General features: G+C 37.5%; 1 protein-coding gene across 1 annotated transcript; it reads right to left on the reverse strand.

Annotated features, from left to right (window-relative positions):
- Window positions 1-277: 277 nt before the first annotated feature.
- LOC143022996 (uncharacterized) lies at window positions 278-10,372 on the reverse strand. The gene is made up of 5 exons (XM_076181432.1): window positions 10,279-10,372; window positions 2,370-2,588; window positions 1,010-1,943; window positions 693-762; window positions 278-344 (listed from the first exon to the last, which is right to left on the reverse strand). Exons 2-3 carry the CDS (start codon window positions 2,566-2,568, stop codon window positions 1,348-1,350), a joined length of 795 nt encoding a protein of 264 aa, XP_076037547.1. The 5' UTR covers window positions 2,569-2,588; window positions 10,279-10,372; the 3' UTR covers window positions 278-344; window positions 693-762; window positions 1,010-1,347.
- Between the last annotated feature and the right edge of the window lie 8,476 nt (window positions 10,373-18,848).

Consider the following 18,848-nt stretch of genomic DNA (forward strand, 5'->3'; position numbering starts at 1 on the left):
TGGGCTAACAGGAGCCACCTTCTTTTTTTTGGGGTCCTTTGTGGATTTTGGTCCCAGAATTTGGGTCGATCTTCATGAAGAACCTGCATGGAAAATTCAATTTAACATTTAAAGTTACTTCAGTCATGGAGTGCTATTTTGGATTGTAAATGAAATACATGTATTTCAGCAACTATCTTGATTGAATCTAGCTTTACTGATCCACTTGAACAAGTACCTCTGAACAAACTCCAAAGTAAACCCAGCATTTGATGGGTATTTTACATCCATGATGAAAAATAGCTCAAACATGAGAGCAAAGGCCTGGATGAAGCATGGAATGTCCCTCATGACGATCACTCCATCTGACGCCAAGTAGAAATTTGATCCATTGTAAAGGCAAGGGTTCCTTCAAAAAATATATAAACACATTTAATGACTTGACACTTGAAGACCTAGAGAAAGGTGACTATTGTGTGAGGCAAATATCACTGCAATAGAAACACATTAACAATTTCAAGGCTTCTAAACACTTTCATTTGCCAGGGCTCAACATTAACAGCTCTTTACTTGTTCAGGATAAGTAGGAATTCAAAAAAGGAAATCATGGTTGGACAAACAGAAGTTTCCTGATTAAAATAAAGAGGCCATGGAATAGTGTTGGAGCAAGTAATTTCCATATTAGAATATTTTATGAATCCACATATACTTACCAACTGCAATCAAACATGGCGTTTTTGGGAAGTCTGCTTCCTCTGTCAGTCTGTTCACATCATATGGTTTCTAGAAAAGAAATACAGCAATTAATTATTCATATAATTTCAACATCAATCTTTTTTCCAAGTCATGTGTACATCACCAATAAATTCTCAACTTAATATATTGCCTAAAATGTCCTGGATACTGAATAATTCTAATATTATTTAAAGTTTTTATGTTATGTTGCAGCTTTTATAAACCTTTTTTTTTTTTTTTTTTTTTAATATCTTTTAATTCTGTAGTTGCTTAACAAGTACAGTATAAATCCTACCTCTGCAACTCGAAAAAGGGATTCTTTTGCCTCTTGAAATTATGCCATGATGAGGGTGATTGTTGCCACCTGGTAGGGCAACTGATTTCCCACTTCTTCACACGCTTTTTTTGCACATCTTAGTCTGCCCCTCAGTTTCTTTGCAAGTTTGGATTTTACTCTGCTTTCTTCTTCAAAAGAGTCAACAATAAGTTGCTGCTTCTCCCCAAAAGCCTCCAGCATTCTGCCTTGACAACTGAAGCCCATCAGTTGTTGAAAGTGACCATCCAAAGCTTCTGCTGTAAACAGAGCTGGCCATTTGTCCCTCAGCTCGAATGTGCTGCAGCCCTTCATAATCATTACCCTCTGATGGTAATACTCAAACTCAGGACCAGATTGTTCCTCAGGGGGGTCAGGCAATTTATTTGTTGGTCCATAACTTGATTTTTTTTTTTTATTACTGCAGCTTCTTCACTGTCAGAATCTTCAGCAATTATCTTTATTTTGTACTGCCCACGCCTCTCAGTCTCCGCTCTAGCAACCAGCTGGTTGAGAACAGAATCATATCCTCTGCCAATACTGGTGCCAGCCACTTGCACATCTTTGAGGCATGGGAAGATGTCAATCACTTTTTTAGCAATCACCTCCATGTGGCACCGATAAGGCTTTGGGTGCACCTGCAGTACTTTGGCCACCACATGTCTGACAATGGCCCTCCTATCTCTGGGAGACAGCTCTGCAGTTCCACCATGCTTCAGCACTCTATGAACTGCCTTCCTGACCCCCTTTGGCCTGTCTTTGTCTTCAAATGTCAGCTCAACAGTTGAGGGCCATGTTGCACAGTGAGCACTTGGGGATGGTGACTGGCTGTCAGGAACTATGGACCTCAAGGGGGTGTGAGGTATCAGTCGTAGGGGACTGCTTGCCTCACTGACAACTTGAGGGTTATCATCCACTGTAAAATATAACAAATGAATTTAATTAAACTGACCAGGTTCTGCCCAATGTGGATGGCCCTGATCAGGACCACATCCCCACCCACTTATCATGGCCAACTCTAAATCGGGCCTGCCCATTCATAGCATTCATTTGATTTCTCAATTTTCCCAAAATGCTCTTAAAGGTATTTCAATTTCCAATACACATTCTAAGTACAGATTTCTATTTTAAAAAGGCCAGGAAGTGTACTCACTTTGTTTACTGCTACTTACAGAAAATATATTTTACTGGCTTCATTCTGTCTTGATGTTTTCATGTTTAGATAATGATGGATGCCTGTGAACCCATTTTAGGGGTAAGGACTTTCTTTTTTTTTTTTTTTTTTTTTGCTTGTCAACCCAAGTTAAATCTCCTACAGACACAAACATACCACTTGACTTACCCTGGGCTGTCCATGTCTCCATGAGGGCTCTGGCCATTATAGGCTTCAGTGCTGCATGAAGGTCGATGTCCTTTATAAGCCTCAACTCATCATCTCTATCCACTCCAACATCCTCCAGGCACTTCATCACTTCTTCTAGCTTGTGTTCAAGCTTAAGTTTCACCAGCCCAGACAAGACTAGGTCTTTCACTTCATCCATGTTTAAAAATGATACAGCCACTGGAAAATGACAGTATGTAGTCCAGAAACAGCTACACACCACCAAATGCAAGATATGAGATGTATAAAAAAAAATCAATTCAAAACTGTTTGGAAGAGGTATATTTGATAAGCTTAGCACAACTGGCACATGATAAGTTTATTAAATGAAGAAAATTCTGACAAGTATGTAAAGAGAAAATCAGCTTTTTTATATTTGAAAAATAGAATAGTTCGCTTTTTCACTTTCAGTGAGATGGGGGAAGAGGTCTCACACACACACTAATCAATACTTATACACTTGTCTGAAAGGTATGCAAGTTCAACAAAAGTGCTGAGATTCCATGCTTAATTTTTTTTTCTTACCTACCTACATAATTTTTTCAAGACATGTTAATCTAAACAAATTTTTTTAGGCTGGCTTGTATTTGGATTGCACATAAATCTGCTTGTGTACATATATTTATGTAGGAACAGTGTATTTTAATGAAATTCCCCAATCCTGTCCAAGCTTGTAGATGTTATGGGGTGCATAACTCAAATTTACACATTTTGTACTCTTTACAGACTGTGAGGATCCATGACATATTAGCAAGCCAGAGGTTGGCACACAAATGAACTGATAGGTTTGCACAACAAAAAGTCATTTCTTTCACCAAAATAAGGATAATTTTTCCTTCCAGAAAACCATCCTCGTTCTTTTCTAGAAGCAAGGCTTGGTCTTTTCAGTACTCGGTACCTTTAAATACTGCTGTTTTAATATGTCCATCAAGAATGTCAAGCTTGAAATCTAAAGAATGTTTTATTTGAAAGGCAGCAGGGAAGAGACAACCAGCACTGTAAAATGCCTGTAGCAACTGATGTCTTTTGGCAAGTGATTTGGGGAGATTTTTTAAATTATGAAGACCTCTACCACACTTTTTAAAGTATGAGTGTTTGCTCTCAAATCTCATTGTCCACAATCGGATCAGTGGACCAAATCTGACAATTAGCTCAGGGTAGTGACAGAGAAAATGATGTTTTGGTCTAAGGTTGGTGTTTGGGAATATGGTAGCTCTGTAATCAATATAATCTTCAATTAGAGAAGCCAAGAAGACAATCTGACCTTGGGCTATAGCTGGAGCACAAACCAATTCAACTATCAACTTTAATTTTAAATAAAGCTGCCAGTCTTCATCATTGGTATCTTTAACTAAATCCCCAATATACACAGAAAACAGCCTGAGAAAAACCCAATTTTGAACAGCATGGCCCACCAGTCTGTCATTATTCCTAGTTACACCGCCTGGTCTATCCAAGCTATCAGTTCCTGATAAGACCAGGTTAAATATCTTGCTATTCAATTTGTCATAACTAAACCACTTCTTGTTGACAAGATTATGTATGATGAGTGGCATGTCATATGACACTACACCTTCAAAGAGATCATGCCCCAAGCAAGGTGGCAGTCCTGGATTTGCAACATGAAAATGTGTCAACTGGTTAAAAACTGAATCAAATTTAATACCATGATGAGAAGCAAGGTTAGCATGTTCATCAATGTATTTAATATCCCTGGTGTAACTCTCTACAGATCTCCTAGTCCCAAGTTTGTAAGGTGTCTCTCTGAAGGAGTCCAAGTCAAGTGTGCAAAATCTGCAAATGTATTGGTGTCTAAAACTCTCCACAAATCCACCAATTCCATGAGATCCAAGATTATCTCCAACAATTGCACAAACAGTGCCTTGAATATTCTTTTCACCTTCAACAGTTTTCACTTCTATGCCTGTAGTTTCCAGTGACTGCAGATCTTTCACTAGTCTTGAAAACACTTTATCTTGCCCAAACTGCAGATCCGACTTGGCGAATAGCATAACCAGTTGCATATGGTCAATGGATGACCGTAAATGTGAATCAATATTAGCCAAGGTAAAATAGACACCTACAACTTAATGCTTCTTCCTGGCTGATCCCAGAGGATTCACCACTTCAAAGGCATCTTGGTACAAAATAATTTGGAATGATTCCTGCTGAAATAAAGATCTAAATACTGTCCCATCTTTAACATCTCTGAGTATCTCAGGCATCTCATTTTCTGCAGTACGAGCTTCTGGGACATTATGTAAATTTATGAAAGCAGGATAACTATCATACATCAATTTTATACTCTCTTTAATTGGGATGTATTGAGCATATCTTGCACTGTTTTCATCATCATGTCCAAGATATATTGGTCTTAGATGCAAAGAAGGAAATTTGTTCTCATAATATGTTTTCCTAGTTTGTTCTGATCTTAAGGGACCATTCATACTACTCTGAAAAATCCCTGCTCCACTGTCTCAAGAATTCCTTGAATTTTGTCATTTTCTACACCTGCCTCAATCAATTTTTCACATAATTTTTTTTGTATATGTTTATTCTCTTATCTGTTGTATGCATCTGACTTCATCTACAATTTTTTGTACTGTTTTAGCAGGTATAATAAATTTTGCTTCTAAATTCAAGTAAAATAATGCTAATTCCCTCAAAAGTAGCTCTTCCTTCATCTCATCCGAGAGCAAATCATCATCATCTGTATCATTATTCAGTGAAACATAATTTTCATCAATTTCCATTTCTAAGATTTCATTAACAGAGAAATCAGTTTCCTCTGTGCTAATTTGGAAACAGCTATCTTGCAATAATGTGTGAGTCCAATATCTATGTTTCCTAGTTAGATGTGATGTAAAAGATGAGGTCACACCAAATGTTTTCTGAGTTTTTAAAAGGATATGTTCCCCCCACCCAAAAACCCCGGTTTCCCACATTTTCCCCCCCAGATCGTTTGGGAGGAGAGGTAGGCCAAAGTGCATTACTTTAACAATTAACATATACAAAACTACGCAATTCCGAAGGAAATGAAGTACACCATCGTTCACATCACAACATTTATCACTAGGAACACATGAGCCAGATATCAAGTTGTATGGTTGGCCGTTGTATGTTTTCCACAAACATCTCGGAGGTGGGTGTGCCAAGTGAGCTCTGCAAAAGCAACCTTTTTCTACAGTAAATAGTAAGATCTGATAAGTGATACTGATCATAAACTCAGCTATCGATACATTGTATCAGCATAATGTCGAAATCAGGAAAGAAAAAAATTATGAGAATACAGGTGGAGTCAAAGGTAAACAAACTGTGGCACACAAGATGGAAGATAACACTTCAAATTACAAATGCGGGAAGTGTGAGTTGAAAGTTTCAGACGATGATGAAGCTATTTGTTGTGATATCTGTGAAATATGGTTCCACAGAGCTTGTGAGAATATGCCAAATTAAGTTTATGAGTATATGCAAAAAGTGGGAAATCAAATCCTATGGAACTGTCAGCATTGCAAACATGGTTGTGTTAAGATCTACAACACCATGAAGACAATAATAAGCAAACAAGAGAAACTGGAAGAGAAAATGGAACAGGTTGGTCAAATTGTGGTCTCAGAACAGAGCAAAGGTGAGGAAGTAATAAGTAAACTGGAAGCTCTTAAGAGTGCTGAATGAAAATATGGTAGAACAATTTGAGGGAGTCAAGAACAGATTAGAAGCAACAGAGAAAAAGACAGTAGAAATAGAAGAAGAGTGCAAGCTACTTAAGAATAATGGTGTGAATGGGAAGGAAGGAATAGTTACTGCACCTTTGGGTGACATGGGAAGACTAGAAAATAAGATTGCAAAACTTGAAGAATTGAGGGATGAAGAAGCAAGGAAAAACAATATAGTGATACAAGGGGTACCAGAGAGTGCAGCAGAGGAGAGAAGGATGAGAAATAAAGAGGATGCAGATTTTCTTAAAGAGTTGTTTGTTGGAGCCATGGAGCTTGATAGCAATGCTCTTGTGATAAATAAAATGTTTAGATTGGGCACTATGAATGAAAATTCCACAAGACCAAGACCCTTACTGGTGGGCTTTGATTCAGAGAGCTTGAAGAATATGGTACTAAAGAGAATAGTCAATCTCAGAGGACGTGAGAAATATAGAGATGTCAAAATCCATTGTGACATGACCAAGGCCCAAAGAGAGAAGCAGAAAGAGTTGACTGAGGAAGCAAAGAGAAGGGAAGCAAATGATCAGTCGGGAAAGTTCATTTACCGGGTGAGGGGTCCACTTGGGAAAAGAAAAGTGGTAAAAATACAGCGGAATCATTAATCTGCTGGTACACAAACGCTGACACCTTGGCAAATAAAATGACTGAACTAAGAACTAGAATATTACATGTACATAATGGACCTGATATTATACTTATTAATGAAGTAAAACCAAAAAACTGTCGATATGACTTGGTATCAAGTGAATTACAAATAGATGGATACAAAATGTTTACTAACATTATGGATGAATTAGGAAGAGGTATAGTAATCTATGTCAAAAAAAATATGCATGCACGAGAAATTAAACTAATAACCAATTATCAGGAATCTGTGTGGATTAAAATACAATTACAGGGAAAGGATGAAATACTAGTAGGTTGTATATACAGAAGTCCTAACAGTGAAGAAGAAAATAATAGTAATCTAAGAAAACTTATCAAGGAGGCAATAGAAATGAACACATCCCATGTACTCATCACTGGGGACTTTAATTTCCCTGAAATTAGCTGGCAAAGATGGACAACCCAGAATGGTATAAATAGTGAAGAATACCTATTTTTGGAAACTTTGAGAGATACTTATATGTTCCAGCATGTTAAGGAAGTAACAAGAGGAAGAGGTACTGACAACCCCAGTCTTTTGGACTTAGTCTTGACTAATGAGGAGGATATGATAAATTCAGTTACAACCTTATCACCCCTGGGCAAGAGTGACCATAGCTTACTGAAATTCGACTACAATTGTTACATACGGAGAATTCCAACAAAAAGACAGGTCTTCTTCTATGATAAAGGTGATTATGAAGCAATGAGAAAAGATTTTCCCCAGAAATGGACAGAGAAGGTACTAAAAATTGATGGACTTGAGGACAAATGGTCTACTGTGAAGAACAAATTAAAAGAGGTGGAAAGCATATATGTTCCTAGTAGAACCTATGATAGTAATTTAGCCAGAGATAGACACAGACTTATTAAATTGGACGAGGGCACCAAAATGGCCATTAAGAAGAAAAACAGAAGTTGGTCTCGGTACATGGAAACCAAAAACAGTGACAAGTTGCAGGAATATAAGAAATGGAGGAACAAAGTACAGTGTCTGACCAGAAAACTTCAGAAAAAAAGAGGAAAAAGACATAGTAGGTCAAGTTAAAGAGAAATCCAAGAAATTCTGGAGTTTCATCAAAAGTAAACTTAAAACAGTGACTAGAGTTACAGACCTAAAAGCCGGGGATGGAAAAATTGCCATAACGGATGAGGAGAAGGCCGAGGTATTATCAGCCTTTTTCTCAAAGGTATTTACCCAGGAACCAGATGGTGAATTGCCACATATACCAGTTCGTAACTTTGATGAACCACTGAATGACTGTCAAGTGAAAGAGGAAGATGTATGGAAAAAACTTGGAAAGCTAAAAGTGGATAAATCACCCGGCCCTGATAATATAAATGCCAGGATCCTAAAGGAACTCAGGGACAACATTACTCCAGTACTGACAGAGTTATTTGAAACATCTATTAGAGAGGGGAAGCTACCGGAAGACTGGAAATCAGCTAATGTGAGTGCAATACACAAAGGAGGAGATAAATCTGAGGTCAACAACTATCGCCCTGTGAGCCTCACATGTATTACTTGCAAAGTTCTTGAATCCATTATAAGGGACCACATTATGGAACACATGACACGTAATGATTTGTTTTCAGACAGTCAGTTTGGATTTCTAACAGGTAGGTCAACTGTTCTTCAGCTGCTACATGTTATTGACAAATGGACCAGAGTCATTGACGATGGAGGAGAAACTGATGCAATATTCTTACATTTTCAAAAAGCATTTGATAAAGTCCCTCATCAAAGACTTCTAAGAAAGCTTGCCGGATATGGTGTGGGCGGTAATGTCCTCAGATGGATCACCTCATTTTTGCTGGAGAGGAGGCAGAGTCCAAATCAATGGAACATTCTCAAAATATCAAAGAGTACACAGTGGCATTCCCCAAGGCAGTATACTTGGACCAGTGCTTTTTGTCATATATATCAATGATTTACCTAGCTGTGTACAGTCGGACCTGTTCTTATTCGCAGATGACACTAAAATTTTCCGAGAAATTAAAAATGAAGAAGACAGACATAAATTACAAGAAAACTTGGACTCCCTGCAAGAATGGTCAAGAACATGGTTAATGCCATTCCACCCCCAGAAGTGCAAACACATGAAAGTAAGTGGAGGGCGTAGGCAAACAAAAGACACAGTATATTATATGCCACGTGGTGAGGAAAATGAAACAGTGGTTCAGAGAAGTGTCAAGGAGAAAGACCTAGGCTTGCTTACTGATGAGAGTTTATCCTTTGGTGACCACATACAGGAAAAAGTGAACAAAGCCAACCAGATCATGGGAATGATTAGGCGATCTTTTGTATACCTTGATATACCAACATTTCGCACTCTTTTTAAGGCAATTGTTCGACCTCACTTGGAATATGCTCAGTCCGTCTGGTCACCTTATAAGAAAAAAGATATTAGGACAATAGAAAATGTTCAACGTAGAGCCTCCAAGATGGTGCCACACCTACAAAACCTTAATTATGAGGAAAGACTAAGGAAGCTGGACCTTCCAACTTTAGTATATCGAAGATTACGTGGAGATATGGTGGAGGTCTACAAAATTTTAAATCAGCACTATGACCCTGCTGTTAACATAAATTTCCAATTGAGAAAAGGACCAACTCGGGGCAACATCTTAAAGATCTTCAAACCAAGGAGCCGGACTAGACTGCGACAAGGTGCTTTCCAAGTGAGGGTAGTGGATGCTTGGAACAGCCTCCCCAATAGTGTCATAAAGGCAAAAACTATAAGAGAATTTGAAACGAAACTTGATAAGCACTGGGAGAGACAGGCAATAAAATATGACTATGAAAAAACTATTGCATTTACTGGCACACCCGGCGAAGACCTACCGGAGGATGACCAAGATGTAATTTCTGCATCTGGCCAATCGAAGGTCACCGATCTGGACATATACATAGGTCTAGCGACCTGCGTCCAGTATCAACGTAAGGTAACGTAAGGTAAGGTGTCCATAAATTGTCCGATGTTTTTTCAAATGGCAAATAAAATCTCAAGTTCCTACATTTCTGTTGACAATGGGGTTGAGTACACTTCAGAAGTACACTTTTGGATGCATGTCATTGTGTGTTTTGTCATATAATGAACTACAAGTAGACCTGTACTTATGCTCACGATACACGTGTGTCTTGAAACCAGAATAGCTTGAAAAACTTTGCACACATTTACAGATTCCACACGGAAATCGATAGTTTGGTGTATTTCTGTGATACTTATAGTGACTGACATATTGCTTCATGTTTGATGCAGAGTATGTACACTGATTACAATTGTACATTGCTACAGTTTAGTGAAATATTTGCCTAAACTATTTATCTGCACTGTAAAATCCAGTCAGTTAGTAGTTACTTTAGAAAATTTGTGGCAACCAGAAAGATTAAAAAATTTGCAGTTAAGGTCGAATTTACAGAGATAAACAATCGATTGGCATCAAATGAGAAATTACTAAAAGAGAATAATGTGCCAGCTGCTAAGAAAAACAAATATACATACAGGAAATCAGTTTTACCAAATTTCCCTCAATGTTCCGATCTCTTTGTTGGTCTGCAAGATGGTCGCTGTATGTAACCCAGAATGCAATGCTCCGCACGTTGTCAGTGCATTATTGAGATAACGCATTTTCTCGGTAAGTTACTGAACTTCCTCAATAATACAGTCATACTGAATATTTTCTAAGTAATGTACCTTATATTTTATAATGCTAAAATTAAAAGAAAAATTAAAACGCATTTTCTCAGTAATATACTGAACTTCCTCAGTAATACAGTCATACTGAATATTTTCTCAGTAATGTACCGTATATTTTACAGCCATTTCTTAGAGTGTAAGCAGTTGTTACACATAGATTATATTTCTGACAACAACATATTTCCACCAAAATGGAAGTATTTCTTGTCCAAACTCACCCTTTTTGGCGCATTCCGTGTACTGCAAAGTATCTACATTAAATACAATGTCTTCATTTGATTTCTTCTTCCTTAAAGAACCTAATATTGCAAATTAATCGACAAAAGTAATTATAAAGATACCAAGTATCAAGATGATATAATGTTCATCAAAATTCGCAAACACAGTAGCATATGTACTAGTAGGCCAGTCAATAGGGGGTTGAATAAGGAAAAAAATTAAGGAAAGCTGCAATATGCTTTATTTTCTTCCTAATGTGGTTCTTAATAATGTATTAATTTTGCACCCCTCTACCTTCCCGGATTTAGCCGCCATTTTGAAAAAATGGCGGGAAAAAACGGTTTTTTCCAAATATCTCGCTTGAAATGCATTTTACAGAGAAAGTAGTCGAAACAAAAAATAATCTACATAAAATTTCCTATAATATTTGTCCCTGTCATGTTTTCCATAGGTTGCACCGTTTTTGCGCTAGAGCTGTGGAAAGATTCACATATAATATTTTATACTTTCCATTTCCGAGTTTAGTCTCGAATATCTTCTCCCAAGGGTGTCCTTCCTCCTTGATTCTGGCTTAGGACAGACAGTGATTGCTCACTGGCGGAGTTACCACCCTTACACCCAACCATCCACCCAAAATGTGAAGTTATCAATTATAGTTATTGCTAGCCTATATCAGTTATCAATTTTATAGCAATTGTCTTGTTTGCTAGTACTTTTTTGCTTGTTATTTTGTAGAATTACAACAACAAGGAAATTGACTGTTGTCTTACAATATATTTTTTTTCTGATTCAATGAGCTGTTTCACTTTCTGGCATTAGGAAGTTTTCTAACATGGCATCAAGAGGATCATCACAGTCATCTTCATGAACGATGATGTCAACATTTGAACATGACAGGCCCTTGCAAGAAGCACATATCATGGAACATTTTAAGCCTGCCTTTCTACAGCTGCAGGAGGTGGTCCCACAACCTTTGTGGCACTTGCAAGATACAATATTTATCAGTTCTGGTGGAGCAGGGTCTTTATCTGTAGTGACTGGTACCAGTCCTTTTGAAGTAGCCTTCCATCCCCACTGCGTAGGTGGCAAGTCATTTCCCAACCACTTCTGCACTTGGTGATAAGTACGTAAGGAATGAAATCTGGCTGCTGCATCTGTTGGAGGTAAAGAAGCCAAAGAGAAATTTATTTTGTTTAGCGCCTGGACAAAACACTGATATCGTGCATCACAAAGGGATTTGCATTCATTAGCTCCGTATAGCTGAATAATGAAAGCCTCGCCTACTTCAGCAATCTGTTCAGGTACAGCAGATGGGTCTCTAAATTTACCAACAAGATCTTGCAGTTGTCCCCGTTTTTCCAATAGCTTTATGAACTTCAGTTTACCCTGTCTGAAGAAGGCTGAAGTAGTATCAGCCCCACTAAATGCATGTAAGAAAAGGATGTTGTCCTTGATAACTGAACCAAATTTCATGGAAGATGGTGTGTAGAGTTTACTTTCTATATTTCCTTTACCTGGTTTTAACATATAGATATTTGTGTTTGATTCACCCAAGGCTGTAAGGATAATTAAGAGGTCTACATCTTCTCCAACTATTGTTACAGATTTAGCTTTGGTTGACTCTTCAATAGCAGTTGCAACAATCAGTGTGTCTGCATCTTCAATTGCTTGTTTGACAGTAAACCCCTCGTTGGTCAATTTAGTGCTAAGCATTGCAATAAGTCGGCTCTTATTTCTTTCATTTAGAAGAAACTTACTTTGGCTTAATATTGCTGACATTGTTTCATCAAACATGATTTCTCTGGTGCAAGTAATCATTCGTCGAGCACGTTCAGCACATTTTGTACTTTTTTCCGCTAGGTTTTCTGGATAACCATCAAATACAATAATGGAACTTTTCTTGTAATGCTTCTTTACATACTCAGTGTACCTGTTTAAAATTTCTGAGAATATCTCCCCCTTTTGCCAAACAACTCGATGCATCAGAAATCCTCCGTCAATAACATATTCTGTATCTCCAACAATTCCTGTGTCACTGAGTGGTGCAAATACTTCATACATCATGGATTTCTTTGTCTTACGCATTCCTGATTCATCAAAAAGAGACACAGGGTATGGGGCTAGCTCATAAACAAAATTAAGCTTGAATAGTTCATGTGAGTTCTTTGTGAATGATATCCTCCTGAATAACATCTCAGGCTCAACTGCACATACATCATCTCTTATTTTCATTCCTGTCATGGCAGCTCCCAAGGGTATGACCCTTTTCTTTCTTTGGAACTTGACTGCGCCAAAGTTGCTACCGATCATATTAAACATTGAGTTAATTCCAACATCATATGCATTATGTGGATTGGTTTCTACATCTCCCGTTACTCCTGTGCTGATCGACATAATGTTATCAATATCTGGAAATGGTGAGTGGGATAAGAACCAGTCTGCAAAGTGCTGAATATCTTGATTGTCTCTTAAGATGCGAGCCTTTCTGCCATCCACATGCTGTTCTCCTGTACTGTAAGCAACATCACAATATTCCTCAATTTTCTCTGACCCTGAGATTTATAGGCATTCCAAGGACCCATTTGGTTAGCATCGAGTCTGTCATTCCTCTACCATGTGTCAGTCCACCAGAACTCTTCATTGACCTCATCAGTGTTTGTTCAATTGTCATATCAGACCAAATCCCTGACCAAAATTTCTCTGACCGCCTTATTGTAAAAAAAACCTTTTTGAACATAATCTTGAAATTCCTTTGGGGTCAGGCGTCCCTTCAAGTTATACATGTCTTGTAAATACAAGTGTGCTGATTTTGCATATAAAAAATGACCACTGGCATGAAAGTAAGGTAGCATTTTTTGGATCGTGTCCAGGTGCAGTTTCCAGTTACCCGAGCGTTCTCCTTCAATGAATTGTTTCACCAATGTTACCATTTCAAAGTACTGTACCCAGAGTTTTGCAGTGGCACCTTTACTCTTCATCGTACCCAAGGTATCATTGAACTTAATCAGTACATTTTGTATAACCTCACTGTCAATGTCTGAATAATCAGTCTCTCGTAAAACTGCTTCTGTTGTTGACTGTTCTTCAGGGGAAAGATCGATTTCATTAAAAATTAACATAGACAGTGCAGCATGTGCTAGTGTATGGGCCCTGAGTGCTCTTGCATAAGCATGCCCAGTTAACATTTTTTCAACAGATGTACTTGCATAAACAGTACTAAAAAGTTCTTTTATTCCACTACCATTCATGATGAAACCAATTGCACCCATAAAAGACATCAATAAGTGGAAACCACCAAGACGTACAATAACATTATTTAGGTGTGAGTCTTGACCACATATTTCCACAATGTCTCGGGCCTTGATGTACAAAGGTTGATCAAAGGTAACAAAGCAACTTTGTTGCTTCAGTTCGTTGCATTTCTCTACAGCTTGGTTAAGTACTGTGTATATGGTGTCATAATTGGTAGGTGGAGCATTTGTAAAGGGAAGATATGAGATCTGGGACACATCATATGGGAAGTGTGCTGTACATTTCTCCATGTAACCATTCCAACCTGGGCACTCTGCATTTTTTTTTGCCATTTTCCAAGTAGCCATAAAAGCTCTGTTGTTGTTATTGATACAGTAGTGGACACTGGATTGATACTTGCCAAATCCCTGACTTTTATATTCAAGAGTCCTTTTACACTTTTACTTTCAAAGGTTTTAATAGGATTATGACCAAACTGCCCAACAAACGATGCACTAGGGATCTTCGTTAATCTAGTGATTGGTTGATCTGAAGTAATATTATTCTGAGGAGTAACACACTGAATCCCTCCCATACTGTGGAATGTGTTAAATCCATCAATAGTAGAGATGTTCACATCTGCATTGTCGAATACAAACTGTGCAAATGAATCATTCGGAGGTTCCTTGGCTGGATGTTGCAAAGCAGATACTTGAAAGAGTGCTGCCTCAGCATAGGACGCACATAATCCCAACGCAGAGAGCACGTTCAGTAGATGCTTAGAGCCATACTTCTGACTTAAGTGAACAGCAAGTCCTATTTGTAGAGGAGATATGAAAGAATTTGGTCTAGCTGCTGTAAGGATAGCATGTGAAATTGCTGTACATTTCCTATTCCATTTTCTTTGATTTCCTTTCTTGTTTTTTAAGACTATTGTCTTAACAAGGCACTGGAGAGTTTCTGGAATAAGTGAATCCAATTCTTCTAGGAAATTTTCTGGTGGTGGATACTGATCTGCTTCGTACATCTGCGATCTTATATCTTCAGCAATTATTCTGGCGGCAGTCTTTACAATCCGAAGCCGTTCTTCCTTCTCGTCATGACTTCTATGATTTTCGTACCAAGCGTCAGTCAAAATTTTGTTTCCTGTGTCACGGAAACAGATCACTGGTTTTCTATTTTTGTTCACAGAAACAATAATATCATGTCCATATCTCTCTATCAATTCAGATTTTATGGTTTTATCAGTTGGTAGCTCACCCTCATATTCTGAAAAAATCTCACTGAAAGTAAACTGGCATTCCTCTCGATTTTCCTCCAAGTAGTTAAAAGCATGACTCATTGCCTCAGAAACCGTAGAGCTTTTGGGACGACCACGTTTCATACCAGAAGATGTTTGGTAGAATTTTTTCATGCAGGCTGAATGGTACCTTGCCTCAGCAGCAACTAAATCCACTACGTTACATATACGAGTACATACTTCTTTGCCCCATTCATCTTTTCTCATTTCACCAGCTTTCAAAATAGTATCCTTAACATGCAGCATCTCTATACAGTGCACATATTCACGATCACCTAAATATTTTTTGCTTTCTTTTTTCAAAAAGTCACTTGATGCATCTTTTCCACAAAAGAGACAATCATGAAGAAAATCAAACTGTAATTCTTGACTTCTCAGTGACGTTGTCGGCACTTGCGAGGTTTTCTGCCTTGCTTGGAAAGTTTCAGCTCTCCGTTCTTTTGTATACACTTTTCTACATTTTTCATGCACTTTCACACTTTTTAGTCCTTCTAACAGAGAATGTTTTCCGTCTTTCCACGTAATGCTATAATCAATTAGTGTCTTTATTCCTTTCTCTTTAACTTCTCTAGTCTCACCCACAGAAAGCTGTCCATCGCATATTAAACATTTCCCCAATGAAGACATTTTGCACCAACAACTGCCTGGGGTTTCACTGAAGCTTTAACTATCTATTTTAATAGTTCTGAAACAAAAGAAAGACTATAATCAAGTTAGGAACTTAGATATTTTATTCAGTATAGCATACAAAGGAAATTATTATATGATCTTTGTGCACTGTAGGTAGGTATCAAATAAAGATAAACACAATCTTTTCGCACATTTAGCGCAAAAACAGTGAGGTATATCACAAAACTGAATAAAATAACTTTTGTAGAAAATTTTATGTAAAATAAATTTTGTTTCGATACATTTTTCGTTAAAATTAGTTTCTAGTGAGATATTTGGAAAAAACTGTTTTTGGTCGCAATTTTTTCAAGATGGCGGCCAAATCCGGGGGGGTAGAGGGGTGCAAAATTAATATGTTATTAAGTAAGGTATTATAAACACATTAAAGCTTATTGCAGCTTTCCCTGATTTTTTTCCTTATTCGCCTTTTTTTACTCCTCTATTGCCTGGCCTACAGTACCTCCAACCTCCATTTGAATAACGACAATATGACTTCCGTTGCAGACATCTAGACGTCTCTAAGGACATATTCAACAGCATATGACGGAAAGATAATTTGTTGTTTGGAGATTTGAAAAATTATATTTTGTAACCATATATCAAAATCCCACGAATCAGTTTAACATAAACATATACATATCCATCACTATGTAATGAATTAGTCAAAACTTAAAAGAATGTTAAAATGGATCTTGTATCATTACTTTTCATTCATTCGACAAATTGTTTGTCAAACATCCCCACGGTTAAACATCACTTCAAGCACGTTTGTCGAATCATTTGACATTCACACGGTCAGTTGTCACTTCAAATACGTTTGTCAAATGTGTTTGACTAAACGTATCGACGTGAAAGGTTTGTGTACAAATCGACATGTCCAAGGGAGATATTCACGTATAAAGGACCATCTAGAGATGTCTGCAACGGAAGTCATTATGTCATTATTCAAATGGAGGTTGGAGGTACGAGTACATATGCTACTGTGTTTGCGAATTTTGATGATTAATATTATATCATCTTGATACTTGGTATCTTTATAATTACTTCTGTCGATTAATTTGTAATATTAGGTTCTTTAAGGAAGAAGGAATCAAATGAAGACATTGTATTTAATGTAGATACTTCGCAGTACACGGAATGCACCAAAAAGTGAGTTTGGACAAGAAATATTTCCATTTTGGTGGAAATATGTTGTCAGAAATATAATTATGTGTAACAACTGCCTAATCATACAACTGTGCTCGTGCATAGATGACAAAAAGAAAAAAAAAATAGATTCTCACATTGGGAAAGACGTCATTAATCCCACAATGCACCGCGCGCCATTGCCGTCATTATTTTCGTGACGTCGATAGAAAACGCTATTTTTGTGTGTGTATATATATATATATATATATATATATATATATGTATAAATATATATATACATATATATATATATGTATACATATATATATATATGTATATATATATCAAGTTTCCTGATCATCTCCATCGAGTTTTTGGTCCTCAAAATACAGAAATGTGTCTTCATCGCCAAAAGTCAAGGGAAAAGTTGCCTACGAAAAATCTTCCCGCGCTCAGAAGCCGACGTTATGACGTCACGTTACGTCAAAATCCACCATATTTTCTGTATTTTTAAAACATCTTTCCACGTGTTTAAAAAAATTCTCAATGTTTCGTTCAACACAATTGTCAGAATTTATCGTCTTTTCTATATTTTCAAAACGTTTCTCTCCACATGTATTTAAGGATTTTCTCGGAATGTTTCGCTCAGAACACAATTGTCAAAATTCATCGTCTTTTCTATATTCTTTTTATAGTTTTATACATTTTTCTCTACACGGCTTTCTCAGAATGTTTCGTTCAGTGTTACGGAAGGCCACGTCCTGCCCTGAAAATTTCGCTCCCTGATACCATAACACTTTGATTTGCCTTTCACGTCGTCTTAAACTAGGGAAAAACACCGTCGATTTCCATCTGCACACTTGGCTAAAATACCGTCGAATTCCTCCTTCACACACAGCAAAAATACCGTCGATTTCCATCTACACACTAGGCAATTATACCGTCGATTTCCTCCTTCACACAGCAAAAATACCGTCGATTTCCATCTACACACTAGGCAGAAATACCGTTGATTTCCATGTACACACTAGGGAAAATACCGTCGATTACTATCTTCACACAAAGCAAAAATCCCGCTTTTCATCTTCACACTTGGCAAAATACCGTCGATTTCCATCTTCACACCAGGCAAAAATACCGTTGATTTCCATGTTCACACTGAGCAAAACTGCCGTCGACTTCCATCTTCACTCTAGGCAAAATGACCGTCGATTTTTATCAACACTAGGCAAAAATGCCGTCGATTTCCATTTTCACATTGGGCAAAATGCCGTCGGTTTTGATTTTCTATATCGACGTCTTGCTTCACATTTATTTTTTGTTTTATTCGCGATGACCATATACAAGGACTGAAAAATCTTCCCGCGCTCTGGTGCCGACTTTATGACGTCACGTCGCATATATTTTCTGTATTTTTAAAACATCTTTCCACGTGTTTAAAAAAAAATTCTCAGAATGTCTCGTTCAACACAATTGTCAAAACTCATCGTCTCCTCTATATTTTTAAAACGTTTCTCTCTGCATGAATTTAAAGATTTTCTCGTATGTTTCGCTCAGTTTTAATAAGAACAAACTTGTCAAAATTCATCGTCTTTTCTTAAACATTTTTCTCTACACGGGCTTCTCAGAATGTTTCGTTCAGTGTTACGTAAGGCCACGTGCTGACCTGAAAATTACGTTCCCTGATACCATGACATCTTTACCTTTCATGTCGTCTTAAACTAGGCAAAAACCACCGTCGATTTCGATCTTCACACAAGGTAAAAATGCCGTCGATTTCCTCCACACAGGGCAAAAAGCCGTCAAAAGTGCCGTCGATTTCTTCACA

The sequence above is a fragment of the Oratosquilla oratoria genome, unplaced genomic scaffold (genome assembly GCF_046742065.1).
Source record: "Oratosquilla oratoria isolate Oo_2021 unplaced genomic scaffold, ASM4674206v1 SCAFFOLD267, whole genome shotgun sequence".
NCBI lineage: Eukaryota > Metazoa > Arthropoda > Malacostraca > Stomatopoda > Squillidae > Oratosquilla > Oratosquilla oratoria.

Excerpts from the sequence above, each read along its gene's own strand:
- LOC143022996 (XM_076181432.1), bottom strand. The coding sequence starts at position 2,568 with ATGGATGAAGTGAAAGACCTAGTCTTGTCTGGGCTGGTGAAACTTAAG. Across the intron at positions 1,944-2,369 it reads GGAGACATGGACAGCCCAGG|TGGATGATAACCCTCAAGTT; the intron begins GTAAGTCAAGTG and ends TATATTTTACAG.